At 40.6% G+C, this 21,271-nt stretch overlaps 3 protein-coding genes across 3 annotated transcripts in view; 1 reads left to right on the forward strand and 2 right to left on the reverse strand.

The window, feature by feature from the left end:
- Positions 1-10,145, reverse strand: part of baz1a (bromodomain adjacent to zinc finger domain, 1A) — a 28,024-nt gene extending 17,879 nt beyond the window's left edge. The window contains exons 1-12 of the mRNA XM_080850643.1: positions 10,071-10,145; positions 9,569-9,724; positions 7,921-8,199; positions 5,785-5,943; positions 5,561-5,665; positions 5,331-5,418; positions 5,016-5,150; positions 4,718-4,808; positions 4,309-4,475; positions 3,901-3,996; positions 3,053-3,191; positions 1,148-1,294 (exon numbers count right to left, since the gene is read on the reverse strand). Of these exons, the coding sequence (XP_080706769.1) occupies positions 1,148-1,294; positions 3,053-3,191; positions 3,901-3,996; positions 4,309-4,475; positions 4,718-4,808; positions 5,016-5,150; positions 5,331-5,418; positions 5,561-5,665; positions 5,785-5,943; positions 7,921-8,199; positions 9,569-9,681 (1,519 nt within the window). The 5' untranslated portion in view covers positions 9,682-9,724; positions 10,071-10,145. The remainder of the gene's footprint in view (positions 1-1,147; positions 1,295-3,052; positions 3,192-3,900; positions 3,997-4,308; positions 4,476-4,717; positions 4,809-5,015; positions 5,151-5,330; positions 5,419-5,560; positions 5,666-5,784; positions 5,944-7,920; positions 8,200-9,568; positions 9,725-10,070) is intronic.
- Positions 10,146-10,781: 636 nt separating this feature from the next.
- Positions 10,782-15,317, reverse strand: LOC308374589 (uncharacterized protein). Its single transcript, XM_080850405.1, has 9 exons — positions 15,042-15,317; positions 14,781-14,921; positions 14,429-14,550; positions 14,148-14,286; positions 13,918-14,039; positions 13,537-13,647; positions 12,987-13,093; positions 12,775-12,874; positions 10,782-11,167 (listed from the first exon to the last, which is right to left on the reverse strand). Exons 2-9 carry the CDS (start codon positions 14,875-14,877, stop codon positions 11,051-11,053), a joined length of 915 nt encoding a protein of 304 aa, XP_080706531.1. The 5' UTR covers positions 14,878-14,921; positions 15,042-15,317; the 3' UTR covers positions 10,782-11,050.
- Positions 15,318-15,388: 71 nt separating this feature from the next.
- On the forward strand, positions 15,389-20,951 carry srp54 (signal recognition particle 54). Its single transcript, XM_080849793.1, has 17 exons — positions 15,389-15,440; positions 15,845-15,977; positions 16,238-16,335; positions 16,469-16,560; positions 16,648-16,732; positions 17,019-17,123; positions 17,589-17,655; positions 17,746-17,803; positions 17,993-18,143; positions 18,262-18,410; positions 18,571-18,671; positions 18,789-18,875; positions 19,116-19,189; positions 19,326-19,434; positions 19,617-19,787; positions 19,934-20,029; positions 20,457-20,951. The coding sequence occupies exons 3-17, from the start codon at positions 16,258-16,260 to the stop codon at positions 20,546-20,548; spliced, it is 1,515 nt and encodes a 504-aa protein (XP_080705919.1). The 5' UTR covers positions 15,389-15,440; positions 15,845-15,977; positions 16,238-16,257; the 3' UTR covers positions 20,549-20,951.
- The last annotated feature ends 320 nt before the right edge of the window (positions 20,952-21,271 follow it).

Consider the following 21,271-nt stretch of genomic DNA (forward strand, 5'->3'; position numbering starts at 1 on the left):
GGGCCAGATCCGGCCCGGGTACGGCACATTTTTGGCCCGCGACGTCGTAAAAAAAAAAAAAAAAAAAAAAAAAAAGATTTTAGATTTTTTTTTTTTTTTAAGATTAACGTTCTTTTTGGCCTCGCAAACTGTGTAGTAGGCTAACGTTACAGTTTGAGTGATGGTGAGCGCGATACGGCAAAATGTTTGATAAAAAGCTTCTGAATAGAAAGTTTACCTTTTAAAAGTTGTGCAAAAGAAGCGAGCTTCACTGTTGTCTGAAAATGTCAACGGGCAGCTTTTCAGCAGTGTCTGAAATGTGCACTTTATAATTTTATTTTGTACACCCCTGTTTGGCAATGTTGTTTTTCAATAAAATAAAACATTGCATAAAGCAAGCCAATCCACTTTTCCATGATAAGAGCATTAAAATAAAATTTGCGATTAATTCATTTGCGATTAATCGTGATTAAATATTTTAATCGTTTGACAGCACTAATAAAAACTGTTATTTTTTTTAACCGCTGTCATTTTTTCTGGGGGGGGGGGGGGGGGGGGTTGTTGGCCCTCAGCCTCACTTGCTTTACATAATTTGGCCCTTGGGGAAAAATAATTGGGGACCACTGCTCTAGTTCCTTTGAGGTTTTTTTGCCTTGAAACAAACAGCATACAAAACCTGTCTAGCTATAACATCTCACATAAGCCCTCCTCAGGACTGTAGCAAGGGGGGGTGGGGAAAGGGGGCAAGGCTGATCATCCTAGGACACGCTGGGCAGTCTCCACTTTTAAGATTTATTGCTATAGAGCAGAGGTCTCAAACTCAAATTACCCGGGGGCCGATGAGCGTCCAGTCTGGTCATTGGGGGGTCAGATTTTTACGGTAAACGTTGGGGTGGCCCATTTAAATAAATGGAACTTCTCTATTTTTTTTTAAATCAATGGCTCTTTGCGGGCCTGATAAAAACCGCTTGGGGGGCCGGAATTGGCCCGCGGGCCTGAGTTTGAGACCCCTGCTATAGAGGTTGAAGTTGAGGTTTTTCAGCTTTGCGACTGGCTTTCGTGATCAGTTTCATAGAGAACACAGAGGCCAGTATTTCTATTGTCTATGTGGGAAGTAAAACAAGCCTGGTTCGGCTAGTTCTCCAGAGCCCTGGCATGACCTTCTGACCTTTGGTGTCGGCCTCGGCAACTTGGTCCCGTGCCACCTCCTCCTGCTCCTCTGCCAGCGCCTGGAAGATGGCTGACAGGAAGAAGAAGAGCAGCTCACACAGCGGGCCCTCTGGATCGCAGCCCACCAGCGCCTCCTCCAGGACCTCTGAGGAAACACACACAGGCCAGCAAGTGAACAAAAAATACAAAGGCAAGATGAACTACAGACACGAGGACAAACATATACAAAACACATGAAAACAAATTAAAGCTGTAAGCAAGAAGAAATGCATTACTACAAATTAGGGGTGTCACGATACCAAAAATTCAGTAGTCGGTACCAATACCAGTAAAATAACACGATTCTCGATACCAATTTCGATACCACGGTAAAAAAAAAAAAAAAAAAGGATTTTCCAAGATTCCATGTACTTGAACTTGAAACATGAACTTCTTTATTAAAATATGTGAAAATAGCAAAATGTCATAAGACATACAAAACATGTGCAATATAGCATAGCACAACATAATAAAGTGCAATTCATGGTTAAAGTGCAACAACTAGTGACCCCAGACCCATTCCAGACTTCCAGGCATCTTTTCAAAAGGTACTGTGCAAAAACAACAACAGTGAAAAACAAAACCGTGGATATAACAGTGCAGCCATTCAGCTAACAAGATGAACATGAGTTTTGAGCTTCTTAAAGGACGTATTTAATAAATAATAAATTGAAATGTTCAGGTCTGATGTTCTTATACATCGGCTACAGTGAGTCTATGGCATCGAAAAAAATAAATAAATTGGGTTATCGTGTTTTGTCAAACCAATTGCATATTTATGTGTAACTATATTAAACTAGTACATTCTGTGAATTTCCCTAGTTTAGTCATGATACTTGCAAAATACATGCTCTCTTTCTCTCTCTATCTAATTCTAACCAAGGTAGGCTATAGGCTAACGTTTAAACTACAGCAGCTTACCTAAACTACGTAGCCTACATAACATTAGCCATTAACACACCTGCCCATCATTTTAAACATCATGAAACGTGTATTTCAGTATGACAGATAAAAAAAAACTGAAAAACTGCATTATTTAAATGTTGTTAATATGAATCAGAACACGGTAGCATCGTTTGCATAATGTTCAAAAGTAGGGTTACTAGACGTCCTGTTTTACCAAAACATGTCCTCTTCTCGAGACCTAAAAAATGCGTCCAGCAGGGATTCCAAAAGCGTCCGGGATTTAGCCTCGTCGGATATTTGTGTTTCTCTGGGTGTTTCACATACTAATATTTCGTCTTTTGGAAAGGGTATCTCCTTTACTTTCCACCTTTTTGCGCGTGCTCTCATTGGTCGCCCACTTGCCAGTGTTGCCAGATATGATAATTATCCTCCAAAATGAGCCTATGATACGATACGCCATTTCCAGTCTGGCAACACTTCACACCTGGCCACCTCCACTAGTTTCATCGTTTACAATAGTAAATGGCAGATCTGCGTGTGAAAAACATGTCAAAACTTCGACTGGAACACCGAAGCGTATAATGCCCCCGTCAGTTCCAGAAGAAGCGCAGCACCGATTCTAACAGCTGGTACCGGCGCTCACGGTACCTACGATACTTAAAAAAAAATGGGTATCGTCGGTGTTTTGTTATTTTAGTACCGAAAGGTACCGTAAGTATCGGTTCTCGTGACATCCCTACTACAAATGGGTACTAATGTAGGCTTTGTACAAGACACCTTAACAAACACAGCAAACCACTACAATCTCATACTAATATACGGACACATGTCGAGCTCCCACTTAACACACCAATAAAAAGCCACCAGAGGCAGGCACCACATCAGTGTTACGCCTATCTGGTTCTATTCCCTTGAGACAGTAATGTGGAGATTAGGAGGGCAGTGCAGCAAGACTCACCCAGCGAGACGCCCTCTGGGAACTCGTCCTTGAGGTCGAAAAGCTCCCCGAAGGCCTGCAGGAACTCCAGCACCATCAGGGCGTCTCCGAACAGCTCAGGGGGCAAGCGTGTCTTCACTGGGACCGGGGAGGGCAGCTCCTGCGAGAGCATCGATGCACAAATCACATATCGGTTTTACACAGTTCACCTACAAGCTGTTATTGACAATCACTACACTACTGTACCATGGTTTATGTGCAATATCATATGATTGAACTGTGATTTGTAGAAATTTCCAATATGTTGTCTATTGTTATACCACATACTGCAAAACATTGGAAATGTTCCAGCCTTTTTTTTTTTTTAAAGTTGTTTCTTTTTTCCCACTAATTAATAAGATGAAGATTTCACTGCCATCTGAATAAAAGACTTCTCAGTGCCATGTGCCAGTCATTTATGGGACTTATCCTATTACCCTTGTGTCATTCATGTAGTACAATGATACCAAATTCTATTTCATCTCTCATGCCTTTTTAAGTGAAAAATTTGATAGGGCAGCTAAACTCATTCTAATTTGGTCAATAAGTACCAGGTATAGCACCCCGAGTTGATCATAAAGTTTGTTTAAACGTAGCGCAAGCACACTTTCCATCTCTCACAAATACACACAAATGCAACAATAGCAAGGCTAGCCTACTACATAGCACAAAATGCCTGAAGTGGTCTACAGAATTTAAAAAATGACTGACGTTTCAAGAGTAATATGTCCTCCAGGCTTGGAAAAAAGACAAACTAGAGTCTGAAACTTGAAACCTTGCTAGTACAGGACTTTTACTTTGCTGCTGTATCTGTTTGTGTGTTTTCTGACCTTGAGATCCTCACACTCCATATCCTCTCTCGGTTTGTTCCACAGCTTCAGACGCTCGGCATATTTCTTCTTCTCCTCCTTCAGTTTCTCTCGCTCCTGCAGACAGAAGAGAGACAAAAAAAAAAACATCATTAGCTACTTTACAAGAGGACACTTTATTTGTCTTCACATGTTCTTATTTCATAAGCATATTTGCATATTTCTATAAGCATGCACATTTACAAAAAAAAAGGTTTCTAATAGAGACCTAAAGACAATAATAGACTAAATAAAAACATTGCATGATGAAAGAAGTATTATTTGATATGGCGTCTGGATTGAGAACAACTTGCTCTGAAAGTCAAGAACCCCATGTTCTCTTACGCAGTAACATTCTGCTGCCAGTGTTCTGATAAGTCAACATTTTACCTTCTCTTTCTCAATCTTCATTCGCTCTTTATCCTCCTTCCTCTTCTGACGTTCTTCCTCAATAATCCTCTTGATCTCCTCCCTCTTTCTCTCGCGGTCTTCCTTTTCTTTCCTTTTGGCTTCCCACAGGTCCTCTCGCTCTTTCTTCAGTTTGGCCTTCTCTTGGGCTGAGGGAGACAGAACATTCAGTTCAATCAGAGACTAGTGACAGAAGACTTCCTGGTTTTGCTGGTTTTCCAGGCACAGAACTTCTCGTCTCCGCTAACAAGGACAATCGTGAGTACACTTGAAGTGTAACACTCAATGTGGAATTGTAAACGATATTTCGATATTTGCATTAAACACTCAAAAGTTCAGTCATGTAGTTACCCCTGCAGGGGATTTCATTTGTAAACCAAACATGTCATACCCGTGGCAGCCATTTCCTCTCTCTGCTGCATGATCTTGAGCTTCTCCTCGGCCGCTCGCATCATGTCCGCAGTCTCAGCGGCAAAGTTCACCTGCATGTCATCACAACCACAATCAAACTAAGACCACCTAACACTTGCTTGTACATAAAAAGCAGAGTACTGTTGCATTGAATTGTATTATAATTACAGAAACCAATTCATTGAGTCGACATAGTTGGTCCTTAAGGGGGATACCAAGCCCTTTTTTCAGAGAGCACTGGGCTCTGCTGCCACCGGAGCTGAACACTAGGTTCTCACCTGCCCGGGTGAAGCATCGTTTGGACGGCGTCCCCGGCCCTTTCCAGGTGGACTGAAGACGAACACTGGAGGCTCGTCGGGGAAGACCTGAGAGAAATTCTGTTCTGATAGCTTATAGTGTGCCACAGTAGATGCCTGCAAATGAGTGGAGAGAATATTTCAGCTCAACTGTAATTGCATTTTGACCGGCATCAACATTGCATTAATTAATGGAATATTCTGATTCCTTGTAAACTGTTAGAGACTTAAAACAAAGTTTGACAAACCCTTTTCCCTGAGTGTTTTCATCATGGGCGCCCTAACGGTCTGACTCACCTTCAGTCTGATGACTCCATTCTGGGGTTCACAGTGCTGCTTGAGCAGGAGCTTCAGCCTGTCTCTGGTAAAAACGTTCTTCTTACGGCTGCACAGGGCAGGGAACACAGGATAGAGAACATCATGACTGGCTGCATTTACTAGTTAACAATAAAGAAATGGTAGGATACTAAAAAAAAAAAAACAAACAAACAAAAGAAACAGACACAGAGGACTCTGTGAGGCCTTACCACAGCTGTGTGGCTTTGACAAGCTGGGTCTCGCCATTCTCCGTCTTGACGGGACAAATTTTGTATTTGAACACGGATGGGTTCAGCGATGACTTCTTCTTCCTGCTTTAAGGATTGACAAAACATTATGAAGGCTTCAAAAAAATAGAAATTGAAAAAAAGATAGATGGATTGGTAAAACATTTATCTATTGGTATCAACTATCAACCAACTAATCAACTTACCCATTAGGCGTTGTTTTGGGGGACTTGGGAGAGATGGGTGTGGTCTCCTCATCACTGTCGCTGATGATGATGGAGTCGCCCTCTATGTGGTGCTGAGCGTGGCCATTCAGAGCACCATTAGAGTGGGGGGATATCACCTCCAGCACCTGGCAGGGCTGCCTGGAATGGCACAGAATGAGGCTTTAGGAATATGGTGCAACTTCATGAGCACTGGTGAATCAATGCATGATGGCAGAGCAGTCTTGGGCAAGATTTGAGTTGAGTTTTCATAAGAAGCGATATGATGGCCACGGTTAGACCTCAAACACCAGCCCTGACTTGACAGCAGCAATGGCAGGACTATCATTATCCAAGGACCAGCATTCAGGTCAAACTGAAGAGCACACAAGACTAAGTTTGTACATCAGAGACATTTCAAGGACAGCGTTATTCTATAATTTACCAATTATAATTTACAACTCAATGTTGATATGATATGAAGGTGCCATCAGAACATTTCTTTGAAATAGAAATATACTCTACATACATTTTCACTACTGATATGACATGCTCATGGAACAAGAAACCCAGATTGTATGGATTTTCAGTGTATTAGCTGAATGTATCCTACTACAATTGATCAGTTCGATTTACAATCCCAAGAAGTACCATGGAAACAGAATCCATGTTGTATTACATAGATATAACATATCCAAATCCCACAAGTGACGGCCTGCACAGACTGATACCCGAGACAATGGGAACAAAGCTCGCCTTTGAGCGCTGAAGCATAAAATTGCTAACAATCAACTGCCACAACAGCAGCCCACCTGTTCGCACTCAGGTAGGGCAGGGCCGCCATCACACACACACACACAACACGCAAGAAGCAGCACAGCCACTGTCTCGTTTCGGACTCCTCCCTTTCTTTATATCCCCTTAGACACACACACACAGACACACAGACACACACACACACCCAAATCTGCCCAGCAGTCTCCCCCATGCCCACTCATCTCCCCTGCTGGGGCTCTGTGGTGCCTGCTGTCTGGCTGACACAATTCAGCCCCTGATGATGTGATGTCTGGGACTGCTCCTTGTGCCGAGTGTCGGCCAATCGGAGCGCGTGCTTTGGCTCCACCCACAGCCTTGTGTTATCTCCAAATGGCAAGGTCAGCTCATGATGGCTGACTCTGATCTGCTGCTTGTGCAGGAAGGAGGGAGAGAGGAGGGAGCCCTGATACAGCTTTGAAAGCAAGGCTGAAAGTGATGTTAATTAATTCCGCAAAAGGTCAGGTCCAGCTTTGTGTTCTCGGCTGGAGATTAGACACGTGAAGCACTTCTCTCTCTCTTTCCCTCTCTCTTTTGGCCGATAAGTTTGAAACAGTGGGGTGGTGGAACAACTCCAGTCTGTAATTCAAGGCTTGCAGACACAGAAGTTTTGTCTCAGGGAAACATACAGGCAGTTGACACACCCATCTCTATCTCTGTGCTAGAAGGAGCTTGTCCTGAAATTGCTCAAAGGCTTCACCTGAATTTACTTTGCAGTTAGGTCTTGCTTAAACACCTGCCCATGAAACATGATCAAAATGTCTTCAAAAAGGTGCAAATCACAAATGTTTAGACAGATATGTCTTACAGGGAGCACTTCTGAGAGCTATCCTGTTTATGCAATATACATAAACTCTACAACAACAAGTGCTTGAACCTCACAAATAATACTTCAATCCATAAAAATAGTAACATTTCCACTTTTTTCATTTCCTTGCCATTTCCAATATCTTCCAGTTCCTTGCCCATTTTTGGTCCTGTTTAACTCAAATGCATCCCCCACAGGATTATTTAACATAATTACACACTCAGTCATCTCACTGAATCAGCACTTCTGTTCATCAGTGCATAAAAACATAACGCAAAACAGATACAGACACTCCACAAAACGATAACACACACCACCAACATGACGGCAACAACAACAATGATGACACCAAAACCCCTACACCAAACAGACAGACAACACACAGTTAAACATTATCTTAATCACATTTCTTAAGGCAGACACATCCATAAACCCAAATACATATAGAGCCATAAGCCAAAAAGATATAGAGACAACAATAAAAACATAAAAACCAACACACACACACACAGACCAACCTGGCTCCTGAGCGGGCCACCAAGTCCACCAGCTCTCCTGGGAAGAAGCGCTCCTTGACGTAGGTGTAGACATCATCGCAGAGCTCGTGCAGGCGAGTGCGGTGGGTGAGTGCGGCGAGGTGCAGCAGGGGCACCACAAGGCAGGTGGGGAAGCTCTGCAGACTCTGCTTTGCTCTACGCTCACTCTCCTGGGCCTCCTGGTAGGTCAGGCCAGGCTTGCCTGTGACTGCACAGCTCCACACTAAGCTGTTACACAGGATGGTCCTCTCAAAGAATTGACTGCAATGGATAATTCAATCAGACATACACAAATATTAATGACCAAACAGTATGAGGTATGAGTTGTAAGGGGATACATAGAAAGAATATAGCAGCACATTGGGGTGTTCAAATCACATTTCATCCCAGACAAGAAACTATACTTCTTCAGTGTTCATGTAAGAAAATCGACTTAAACATAGTATAAAGCCAAAATCGAATGCATTCTAGTGTTTCAAAGGAAGAGGAAGTACAAAATGACAAGACATTTTCTTTCATAAATCATTACATTCTATACACAAAAGCTCTGCATTCATTATTCCAACTGGCATTGAGGAAAAAGTTGAGGGGGAAAAATTGTCGGGGATTATACTAAGTCTGCGGATGCATGAGGGGTAGAACGTCTTTGTTTTGGATCAGAGGCATCTGGTCAGAAAGGAAGCACACTGGAAAACTGAATTGATTTTGCTTCCGACCAAGATTCTGTTTTGTCAGATCAATGGAGAGAGGCTGATCACTTTTTAAGTGGGTTGTTAAACTTTATGCTATAAAGTAATCTATGACCGGCCCGTTGACGATACAACTAATGTACAGAAACTTTGCGACTAGTAATATCGCTCAACCCTGATGCGGTGAAACCTCTACAACTGACACGACGAAGAGTTTCGCCAGGAGTCACAAACGAATTAATTTTGCATGGAGCATTAACTGCCAGACACAATGGCCTTAGCAAGCTACCACGTTTCTCACAACATCCTGCCTAGAGCTTAGCTAACTTCGTTAATCGACATTCAACGTTACAGTTAGCGAGTTAGCTGATAGCTTGTTGGCTGTACATCTCGACTCCTTATGTTATGATCCAAGATCCCAGTTGGAAACTAACCCACAGTCCGAACAGTCATGAAACCTTACCAGAAACACAACATCGTTACTCACAAATTAACTTACTAGTTTCATTGGTTAACTTAACGATAATCTGTTAACGAGCTAGCAATATTAGCTCCACACTAGCCTTCCAAGGCCTCATGTTGAGTTCAGAGTGAGTTGTTGGGCTAGCTAGTTTCATCGCTTGTAGCTACCATAGCCAACCAGCTAACGTTAGCGACTTAACGTTACACCTGCTAGTAAATCCAACAATAATGAACATCACATGGTTATACAAACATGTTCGCCGGATATCACACTCATCATACTAAACCAAATAACGACAATATAAATAACAAAACTTATCGTGTCATACAAAGAGTTGTTAACAATAAATGAAACTTTGTTTCGGGGGTCACATCTCCGACTGTCACTTCTGCTCTGTTGTTCTCCAGGACAGTTTCCATTCTTGCCTAGCAAGTTTGGCTTACATTAAACAATAATTAAGAAAATATTCGTGTCTTACTCATAAGTTCTGAAGATTTCATGTGTGACTTTACAAAGGAAGACTTCTTCATCTGGCTTTAGATCAACGGGAGGTTTCTGTCGGATGAACGGCTTTTTGTGAAGAAGCGGCATCTTTCTTTATCACTTCGTGTCTTCTGGTCTGTCCTCTTCGGGACTTTCAAAAAAAGGAGGGAAAAGAAAGTCAGAAGTGTTTATTTCAAGGGCAATATTAAGTCATTAAACCCTACAATGAACCATGTTTATAGATGAAAGACAGCGATCCTTGTAATGTACGGAATGAAAGTGATAATTTACGAGAATTTTCAAGAGGAAATCCAGCCTTTGTTAGTGACACACGCTTCCCGGTCCCACTCAGTCATACACAAAAGTGACGTTAGCTAGCTAAATCCAGCCCACATTAAATGTGCACATTGGGACACACTTTCGCGGTTTGTAATGTATTCATTAATAATAGAAAAGGCGACATCAATTAGATATACATCGATATGTTAGCAATTTACCACTATGTAGAAAGGATAATCCGCTTCAGAGAAAAAATATCAAACTCCAGGGTTTGCCCCACTTCTCCAGGCGGGCTGTGCGTGTTGACTACAAGTTTTGATCCGCTCTAGTTCACTGATGAGGAAGCGCGTAAGGGCGGAGTTTGCCCTACAAGCCTAGCCTTCTACTGGTTCGTCATCCCGCCACTCGTGGGCTCGACCAATTACGTTTATTTAAATTGCACTCGTTAAGGATCAAAGGCGTGGAAGTGGGGATTTCACAAAATAAATACCTAGCAGCATCAGTCAATCTAAGACCTAACGGGGTGGCTATAAAAACATACCGTATGTTCATTCTAAAGGTAAATACGCTTAAATATTATTCCCGGCCATGTGTGTTTGTGTTTTGAGTGTATCCATCCTGTATCTAGGCTGATAATTCTGGACTAGTTAGAACAAGCCATTTTAAAGCTTACCCCATGTAAAGGGGAAATATATGCATACAGCAGAATTGAACCCAGTATGTAAAGCAAAGCAGTGTAAACCTAACCAATCATATACTTTTAAGAGATTAGATTTATGTGGAGTGGTATTGTTTGGTATAGCTTGACACTGTTCAAAAAAGCACACCAGACTAGAAACAGACAAAATCATATTATTGTTTTGTCTTATAGTATTGCAACTTAACATACAGAGAATTGAAAGCAATACAGGACAGTGTAGATTGTGAAATAAACATATGAAAGATTTTGGGTCATAATAAAGGATCAATACAAACATACCATGTAGAGTACAGTGTTATTTATGGCCATAATCTCATCTTCATAATATGTTGTGTGTATTACCCATTCACAATCACAATAAAAAAAAAATGTCAAGACACTTTTATGTCATTCTAGTCTTTTGTGTGTGTGTGTGTGTGTGTGTGTGTGTGTGTGTTTGTGTGGTTGTTTGTGTGTGTGTGTGTGTGAGAAGTAAGTCTAGTGGCAAGATGATATATGTTAAAGCACCCTATATAGGTGGATTTGTTTGAATGAATCTGTATCACAGTCTTTGCTGAGGTAAGCATCAATATTGACAGGAACTTCCTCAAAATACTGGCAAATATCGACCACGCACTGCAATATAAAAAAAGAAAGCACAAATTAGACATATACCAGACAAAATGTTTTAAAATGTGTCCTGACAGAAAACAAATTGAGAAATACATATCCCCAAACCTTTCTTAACTGATAAGCAGGGATATCATACTATTGGAGCAATGAAATAACTTGCTAACGTTTTACTTATACAAGTGGAAATTTCGAAATGTATGGTTTTACCTCTGATTTTTTTTTTACTTTAAAGCATGGCTTAAGCAAACAAGCAAGAGCAGTTCATGGGACACCTCAGGAACATTTTAAATGAAGGCAGTGAAGGAACTAAACTGGGTTCAAAGACACCACAGAATTTCTTATTTGTCAAAATTAAAATCATTAATACATCATATTTCCATAAGTAGCCACACCATTCTAGGTTATGGTAATCTTGCTTTTTCAAAAACTCAACTTACAACGAAAGCGACAATGTCCACTAATTGGACAGACAGACCCACACGTGTTCATACACTACTATTACTCCCGCTTGAATGTTTTTTTTTTAATTTTCATTAGGGGTTATTCTTTTAAGTTACTTTGATCACTCTGTCTGTCTCCAGCAAACCTTAAATAAATCCTGGTTGGCTGCAAGACAAGCCTGACTCAAGGCCGTTACACCTGGCGGCACAACCAAGTGCTGAAGTGCCTTGCAGCTATGCTGGACACCAGACGAACGACCATCAATGCCCTACCTCCATCATCCCATCCTACATCTGTAAGAGAGTTTGTCTGTGAAGGTGCAAAGCCAACCAAGACCAAGGCCAGTACAACATCAGACCTTGGTCAGCTTGGAGGAGGACGTGACTGGAGGTTAGTGGTGGAGTCAAAAGCTCGGCTTTCCACCAGAGATCGCCACTTTGACCTCAGACCAGACCTCATGCTCTGGTCCTCCTCAATTCAGAAGGTGTACATCATAAAGCTGACCGTGCCCTGTGAACACTGTTGAGGAGGCCTATGCACGAAAGAGCCTGCTGAGCTTGCAGCTGATGCTGAGCAACGTGGCTGGTAAGCCAAGGTTTGCCCAGTGGAAGTCGGCTGCAGAGGCTTTGGCGGTAAAACAACTACCAGGCTTCTTAAGGATTTGGGAATTCAAGGCCAAGCCCAACACCAAGCCATTAAAGTGAAGCTGAACAGGCAAGCAGGTGGCTGTGGGTGAAGAGGAGAGACACCACCTGGGCCCCAATATAGCATCTGTGGCACAGAAGGGTTAAAAGCAGAGGGGGCACATCTGGGACACCAGGTGTTGCCAGTGAGTCATCTGGAGGTGATGTGGGCCTATCATCGAAACACCAGAGAAGGAGGGTGCCCAACTGATGACTCCAATGAGGCTTTTGACCCTTCTGTCCCATAGACAGCACCCTGACTCTTACCTGAAAACACTTCAGATGTCTGCATCAACCCACCACACATCTCAGGAGTGCAAATCAACAAGGGATTGTATGACCTAGTCCTAAAACAGAACTAAGACCGATGGCAAATAATACACAATTGGGTTTATTAAAAACCCACTATACATCAACTAATACCACAAAGTCCTTGAACAACATACGGTTTTCAACCTCATCATGGATGCACAAGTGAATACTTACATCATTTCCCTTGAGTTTTGTGAGAGCTTCCTGAATACTTGGAACAGTCACCAACAGACTATTTTTCTTGCGAAAATTCTGACAGATGTATTGCCATGCTCTGAGGAAAAAAGGAAGCCATAGCTTGTACAAGGCTGTGTCTTAACATAACATGAATCAATGTCCTTTATAAATAGGAATCTAATAGAATGTTTAATTATTCCTGAACTTACATCATTTGCCCATTGAGGTCCAAGAAGTATTCAAACACATTGTTCATAATGAGCACATCAGCTTCTTGGAGAAGTGCGGCCTGAGTGCAGATATCTGCATGGATAACCTATTCATAAAAATCAGAGATATAATACCTGGGCAGACATATACAAAATTCTAATATAGTTACTTTGCGATGATAACAAATCCTTCTGTTTATCATCTTCCAACCCACCATAACTCCATACCATACATTGTGTAAAGTGCGTTAGACTTCTAAAAACAAATCAAAAAATGATTATGTAGTTCAAATGATTCCTACAAACGTATAATGGTGAATGGTGACTGCCTGAATAATGGGCATCATGATAGTTTTCTAAATCATCTTATATATCAATTCATTAAAGTAATAACTTAACAGTAACCGTAGGTTAAATGAGAAATCCATTTTACTAATACAAAGTAAACTTTGGGTTTCATTTCAGAGTATACCCTGGGGGCATCAGTGGTTGAAATCCATATTTCCATTGATTTTTTTAAGCTGTTGCCTTTTTAAAATAAACCATTTACCTGAATTCTATCGCTGAATCCATACTTTTCCACCGCCATGGACTGGAGCTGAACAAACTCTGCACTTATCTCCACTCCCACAAGCCTCGAAGCTGAGCTGTACATATACCCCTGGAAAAGGAGAATATACAGACCAACCAGAGTCAAAAAATTCCATACAGTGCACCTGACCTTGTTTAGTTCTAAACTTGACTGAGTCAAATCAATTAAGACTCGCTATATCCCAACATTTTTGTCTGTGTGTGTGTGTGTGTGTGTATTGGTGTAACAAACAATGCCAGCTGAAGAACACAGACATCATATGTGAACATTTTGATTTTGAATACATTGCTATTAATGTAATATTGTTAATATAACATTAGTAAAAAGCAGTTGCCTTACCCCATAGAGAACAGCTCCGAGCCTTGAGCCCACATCCACCACTATTTTCCCAGTTAGGTCTGGGAGAACATGCTGGAACAGAAACTGGAGCTCCAAAATGGAGAAGGAGTGGGATATAAATTCTGTAAACAAAAGGGAATGGGTGGTGCGTTGGAATCGTTACAATGAAGCTTATCAACGACATGCTGTTGACACATTCATCTAGTACCCTTTGTGTTGTGTGAACCCACCAAGAGGAGCTGTCGTTTGGGAGCCACAGCTGAGGCAGTAGTTTCTACTCATCTTGCCATCCTCACAGAGCAAATCCACTGCTTCATCATCATATAGGAATGCATCAACATGAATAGTAGGCTTGGGAGTCTGCTGAGTCTAAAATAAAAAGAGGTGTACAGCTTCTAAGTGAGTTGTAGCACAGTGCCATAACTCTCACTAGCCGTGAGCAATTTATTAAAATACATTTATAAGATAAACAAAGTCACAAGTCACCAGAGGTTGGGTTGTGTAGTATTACCATTTGGATAGCCAGTCTCTCTGATGAAAACATAGCCTCTAATGGCAGACAGGTTCTGAGGTCTTCTGCAATATTTTGAAGTATTACTTTTTGATTGTCGATTAAGTAGTCATCCAAGTCGTCTGTAAAGAAAAAATGAGTGACCCAATTACATGGTTTGGTAGGCTACTACTGCTGGATTTGCGAAGCAGATTACATCAACAGAAGGATTGAGTTGGACAATTCGTGCAGTTCGGAGGAGTAACTTCTACAGGTCAGTTCGTCATTATTTTGTTGTTAAGCATATGACTAACATGACAGAGTTCGACAAGAGGTTCCACTATAGAGATAGATGAAAGCCTTATAAGGTTACCTGAGTTTTTCATCCAGTCGATTAACTTGGGTAACTCATGAGGCTCTACCCGGGATATTACACGTAGAATTTCGTTTTTGGCGTCTGAACAGTTCATTGTAGAAGGTACATGGATCTCAATTCCTTTGAACAAAACTCCTGCTTTCAATACAGAGTGGCGACACGGGGCATCAAGACTGGACGAGGGCACGTGGATGTTTTAAGGGACCTCATATCCATTCAGTGACAGTTTTAACGTTAATCTAATCGTATTATGCTTACCTCTGCAAAATATTACATCACGACAGAAAAACTGTTACGTATGGCTCTGTCTAGGTAAATACAGTTTAGAAACACTTGTCATGTATCTCAGATTACAGCTCCACCTTAAATGAGTATACCTTGAAATAATTTCAATTTGAAAATATAGAGATGCAAATTTCACTAAAGAAGTATTCACGTTAACGATCTGGTATCACAAGTACGAGGAGTGGTTTTAAACAAAGTTTCAATTGTGCCAATACTTTAACGTGCAGAATCATTTCCACTGCCCATGAGTGGTTGTCTGATTCCTTTAACCCGGAAGTAAAAAGAGGTTTATGGGATTTTTTTTTTTACCCATTTGGGATGACGTTTATGATTGCCTGATACTCATAGTTGCTGCGGACAGCCGAAGGAAAGGTATGTATCGTATTCACAGTTTTGACGGAAAGATCAACAACCGTTCAAGTTTACAACTATGTCGACATGTACCTTTGATGCTGGAAAACAGGGATCTTTGTGATTTAGCGGAGTATGTGCTTCTTTGCTTGCTTTTAACGCTAGCTAACGTTAGCTAGCAAAAAATAGTAGCTAGCGACTGCTAGCTCGTCGAAGTAGCTCGTCTGGCTTTTCAGCTTATTCGGTGTGTGTCAACATCTTTGCTAACTAGCAGGCTAACATGGCCCTGTTTACCCAGTTTGCAGCGTATCACAGCTGTGACTTGTGATTGTAAATGCCTAAGACGTGTGTCTCGATTTGGATCATCGTGTTTAATTTCACCGGGCACTTGTTTACGTTAAGTCTCTGTTTGTGTCTCTGTGTAGTTAAGGTATTTTCAGGATTGTTCTACCCAAGACCCTTGCTTCGTCTCCCCCTGGCAGCAGGGGACTGTGAAGTGAAACAGGGGGTATCCCCCTTTACATCGAAGCCGACGAGGCCGTTTCCTTGTGTTGTCTTGTAAGTTGTTGTAAATTGGTAGATTAAGAACTAGCCAACATTATGTCACACCCTATGACCAAACGTTTGCCTTCCTGACTTGTCTTTCTGCATGTGTCCTCCTTGTACATGTCCTGATTTGTTAAGGGAAATGTTGGACCTTTTAAAAACTCTAACGATTGCCGACATAATTAAATAACGAATACCCCACGTTCGAGCAGCTTTATGTTATTTTAGAACGAGGATCTGGAAAACAGCACTGTTTCCTTTTTTGTGTGTAGGTACCAGCTAAGTCGCAAACATGGTGTTAGCCGACTTGGGGAGGAAAATAACCTCGGCGCTGAGATCACTCAGCAATGCCACCATCATCAACGAAGAGGTAACATTGGGCATGGTCTAACGTTGTATACATAGCTAATATTTATTATCCGAGTAGCTGTAAGGATAACCTTAATCATCTAATGATACAGTGGCTATTTAACCTCCATAATATTGACCTTTGCGCTCCCCAGGTTCTAAATGCTATGTTAAAAGAAGTATGTGCTGCCTTACTGGAAGCGGATGTAAACATTAAGCTGGTGAAGCAGCTCAGAGAAAATGTCAAGTAAGTAACATTATCAGATATGTGCTGTTTGTATTATGCTCTGTTTGTTTCCTGGCTTCTGTTAATTTTCTGTTTTATATTTGATAGAGCTGCTATTGACCTCGAGGAAATGGCCTCTGGTTTGAACAAGAGGCGAATGATTCAGCATGCTGTTTTCAAAGAGCTTGTCAAGGTTCGTCTTAATAGATTATCATACATTGAAGAGTTCTCTTGATTGAAATACAGATCCAGGATAATGATATGTAGGCACTCCTCAATACAGAGCTGTTGTATATCCCTTAGGGAAATTCCTACATAGTATGCCTACAGCTATTTATCCATTATAGTCAGTGGATTTACTTTGCACCATTTAATTGCTGCAATTGTTTTAAGGATACTGTTTCATTGTGATGAGACAATTTTGGTCTATGTGCATAGAACTGAAGCCATTATTTCCCATTATTTTGTCATACTCTCAGCTTGTGGATCCTGGAGTCAAGGCCTGGACACCAACAAAGGGAAAACAAAACGTTATCATGTTTGTAGGCCTTCAGGGCAGTGGGAAAACTACAACATGTTCAAAGGTACTGCATGCCAAACTAGTGTTCGGTGATAGTCCAAGGAATGTGTTGTACTGGTTGTAATACCATGTGCCCTTATCACAGGTTTTGTCATGTCAACCTTAGAAGAAAACGCTAATTATGGTCAGTTAAGCAAACAAGTCAGGTGAAAACGAGGAGCTGGGTAAACTGCACTAAATTAAATGAATCAATGTGTATAGTAGAAATAGTTGAGGCCTAATCTGTCGTCTATTTTTTTCCCGAGAGTGACAACTCTCTTCGTTTTATTGTCGCATGGAGAGGGCTTACTGCTTTCAGCTCACTGCTTCAAGAACAAACCGTAAAGACAGTTCGAAGACAACATTCTGTATAAAACTGAAGGAATTCTGAAACCTGCTGAGATCAGCAAAATCTTTCAATGTTTGTGTAAAAAATCTTAACTTTGCAAGCTAATTGGTATCATTCATGCTCTTCCCTCATGTTTCATAGTTGGCGTACTACTACCAAAGAAAAGGTTGGAAAACATGTCTGATCTGTGCCGACACATTCAGAGCAGGTAATGTTTGTTATTTATGTGGCCAGATATATAATGCCGTTGACTTTTTATAAGAAAAACGATTATTTTCAAAATGTGCATGGGTTACAGGTGCCTTTGACCAGCTGAAACAGAACGCTACAAAAGCCAGAATTCCCTTCTATGGGAGGTGAGGAAAACATGTTATTGGTATCCATGCACGCCCAATCAATGGGCACACACTCCTGAATGTCTACCTTTAAAGACAATTACTGAACTGTTGACTCACCGCTGTATATGGTCATTTAATATTCTAAAACAATTCCGCATTGAACCATCCAGTGCACAATTATGAATGATTGATTGTTTTACTCCGCAGCTACACAGAGATGGATCCTGTTGTCATAGCTGCTGAGGGTGTTGAGAAATTTAAGTCAGAGAGTTTTGAAATCATCATTGTAGACACAAGCGGTCGACACAAACAGGAAGACTCTCTCTTTGAGGAGATGTTGCAGGTTTCCAATGCTGTGGTAAGTGTCGCATGATGCCATGCAAAAATAACTAATGGAAGGTGGGAATGACAGGTATCCAAGTCTGACCTGAAAAACAATATGTAATCATGTGTGTGTTCCTTGTTCTGCCTTTTAGCAACCTGATAATATTGTGTACGTGATGGATGCATCCATTGGTCAAGCTTGCGAGGCACAAGCCAAGGCTTTCAAAGATAAGGTGGATGTGGCGTCTGTGATTGTGACAAAGCTGGACGGTCATGCCAAAGGAGGTGGTGCGCTTAGTGCGTAAGTACAATTCCCCTGTGAGACTTTTAAGCTTAGTTTTGGTAGTTTTAGCTTTTGAATAGTAGTAGTTTGTGTGTAAAATAAAATAAAAAAACTGAATTGCAGTGTATGTCTGTCACTTATGGTTTAACCTAAAAGACGTTTCTTTTGACATCAACAGTGTGGCAGCTACCAAGAGTCCAATTATATTCATTGGAACTGGAGAACATATTGATGACTTTGAACCTTTCAAAACACAACCTTTTATCAGTAAACTTTTGGGTAAGTGTAGTCAAGCATTCACTTTCTGAATTAAATATAAATAATTTAGGCTTGTGTGTGAATACATTATTATGCAATATTAAACTTTATATAATCCATGTGACTGTTTTCATACAGGTATGGGAGACATCGAGGGTTTGATAGACAAGGTGAATGAGCTGAAGCTGGATGACAACGAAGAGCTTATTGACAAGCTTAAACATGGTGAGAATAACAACCCTTGATATAATCACACCTTGACATCTTTTATCAGACAATTTGTAGCTGGAAGAAAGATCCAGATGCTTCAAAAATGACAGTTAATGCTTTTCCCAAATTGGTACTGCTTATGTCAAATGCATTGTGCAGAGATCTTTGAGGACTGGGTGGAAAAACAAACCTGTAGGCTAGTGTTTTTCTCTATGTAAAAGCCCATAATAAACCCATATCATCTTTCCAAACCAGGTCAGTTCACCCTCAGAGACATGTATGAGCAGTTCCAAAACATCATGAAAATGGGTCCCTTTGGACAGATCATGGTAAGGATGACTTGTCGGTGTAGTCTCTACCGTGTAATTGTTCTGTTTAGTATATATTAAAAAAAGAACTATTCAACTCCGTATTGGTTAGGTGTATCTAATTTATGATTTAACCTCTTGGTCTTCATATTTACAGGGCATGATTCCAGGATTTGGAACTGATTTCATGAGCAAAGGTAATGAGCAGGAGTCCATGGCCAGGTTAAAGAAGCTGATGACCATTATGGACAGCATGAATGACCAAGGTAAAAAAATCTTTATGTTGCATAAACAGATCAGTATCTCCTTCTAGAAGCGAGGCAATGTGTGAATCAAATTAAATACAAATTCTCTGACTGATATAGAAGGATTCTATTCTGTATTCTATGTCATATGGTAATGGAAGTCAGTTGCGTACAAGTCATTATGTTTTCATTGGTTTTCACAGAGCTGGACAACAAAGATGGTGCCAAGCTCTTCAGCAAACAGCCCAACAGAATTGCGAGAGTTGCTCGAGGCGCAGGTGTAGCCACCAGAGATGTTCAGGAGCTGCTCACTCAATACACTAAGTTTGCCCAGATGGTGAAAAAGATGGGTGGCATCAAAGGCTTGTTCAAAGGTAGGTTAACAGGTTAATTCATATGGGAACTTACATTTGTTACCGCCACTGTCATAGTGAAAACAATTCTCTGTACTTACATTTGGACACTGAGTATCATTTAACTTTATTTTAGCTGTGCTAAATATTGCTGCTGTCATTTTTAGGTGGTGATATGTCCAAGAATGTCAACCCATCTCAGATGGCAAAGTTGAACCAACAGATGGCCAAGATGATGGATCCCAGAGTTCTACACCACATGGGTATGCTAAACCAGTCTGTTTACCCTGACCTAACTGATAGTCATATACACTTGTAAACAGTATAATGTAGAGTTGAGTGTGTGTGCTTTGATGGGACTGCTCAAAATTAACTTTTGCCAGTTAACTGGCACATTCATATACACTTACAGTAAGCATGGTTAGACAATAGATTTTTTATTTATTATTATTATTATTATGAATGGATTGTTTTTATTTAAATTTGTATTTTAAAATGATAATATTGTTGTGTGTAATGTTTTTCTAATGTTGTGTAAGTTGCTTTGAACAAAAGCGTCTTCTAAATACCTTAAGCATAACCATAAAAGTATGCCTCATTTCTCCAGAAATACGTATGTTTCGACAGTTCATGTCCTCATTGTGATGTAGGATATTCTTGTTTCTTATTTTTCCCTCTCCCGTTTTCTAGGTGGTATGGCTGGACTGCAATCCATGATGCGGCAGTTTCAGCAAGGTGCGGCTGGCAACATGAAAGGAATGATGGGATTCAACAACATGTGAACCGCAGAGCCTTAAATAAAGATGTAGAAATGAAAATTAAGATATTTTCATTTGAGTGAAAAATCGAGGGGAAGGCAGGCAGACGTATTTCTTTTTTTTTTCTTTTATCTTATTTGTTCTTTATTTGCCTCGTATAATATAATTCATAACTTGTAAAAAATAATGCAGAGGCTTATGTACTTGTAACAAATGAAAATTCTGTGATTTTACAATAATTGCGTTGGAAAACCCCATAGTCCGGAAAGTAGTTGATCATGGTACATCATCAGGGCATCATTTTGTTTGCAAACAGACAGCTTTTGTAATTGTGTTTTGAGGCAAAACCCGTGGCAAATTATTAGTATGTGACAAGAGTCATGTGTTATGTTCTAATAAAATTTTATGGCAATATTTTTAACCGTTATTGTTTTGTATGGCTTTTGTGTACTGTTTTTTGAAGGGATGTTGAGGAGGATGAGGTGACCTAATCCAGAGAGGCCTTTGCCTAATCCCTCATTGTGTACAGAATGAGGATTCTCTGTGTATTTGCTTCCGTACTGTGCTCAACTCTAAAATCATTTTGAAACCATACAACGATGAATAGAGTTAAATTATCAAAATCTGTAGATGTGGACTCATGGTTCAAAACCAAAACACGGTCATATGTGGGTTGTATTTACTCCTTGGTTTATTAATCACGTAAGATAAGAGTATTAACTTTTCACTCATTGCATAGGTTTTTTT

Source organism: Sprattus sprattus (assembly GCF_963457725.1).
Source record: "Sprattus sprattus genome assembly, chromosome: 13".
NCBI classification, from domain to species: domain Eukaryota; kingdom Metazoa; phylum Chordata; class Actinopteri; order Clupeiformes; family Clupeidae; genus Sprattus; species Sprattus sprattus.

Bases quoted from the DNA above. Each gene is read 5' to 3' on its own strand.
- LOC308374589 (XM_080850405.1), bottom strand. From the start codon at position 14,877: ATGAACTGTTCAGACGCCAAAAACGAAATTCTACGTGTAATATCCCGG. The intron at 14,551-14,780 runs GTAACCTTATAA...TTTTCTTTACAG, and splicing joins CGACTGGATGAAAAACTCAG to ACGACTTGGATGACTACTTA. The intron at 12,875-12,986 runs GTAAGTTCAGGA...TTTTTTCCTCAG, and splicing joins GACCTCAATGGGCAAATGAT to AGCATGGCAATACATCTGTC.
- srp54 (XM_080849793.1), top strand. From the start codon at position 16,258: ATGGTGTTAGCCGACTTGGGGAGGAAAATAACCTCGGCGCTGAGATCA. The intron at 17,656-17,745 runs GTAATGTTTGTT...CATGGGTTACAG, and splicing joins TGCCGACACATTCAGAGCAG to GTGCCTTTGACCAGCTGAAA. The intron at 18,876-19,115 runs GTGAGAATAACA...TTTCCAAACCAG, and splicing joins TATTGACAAGCTTAAACATG to GTCAGTTCACCCTCAGAGAC.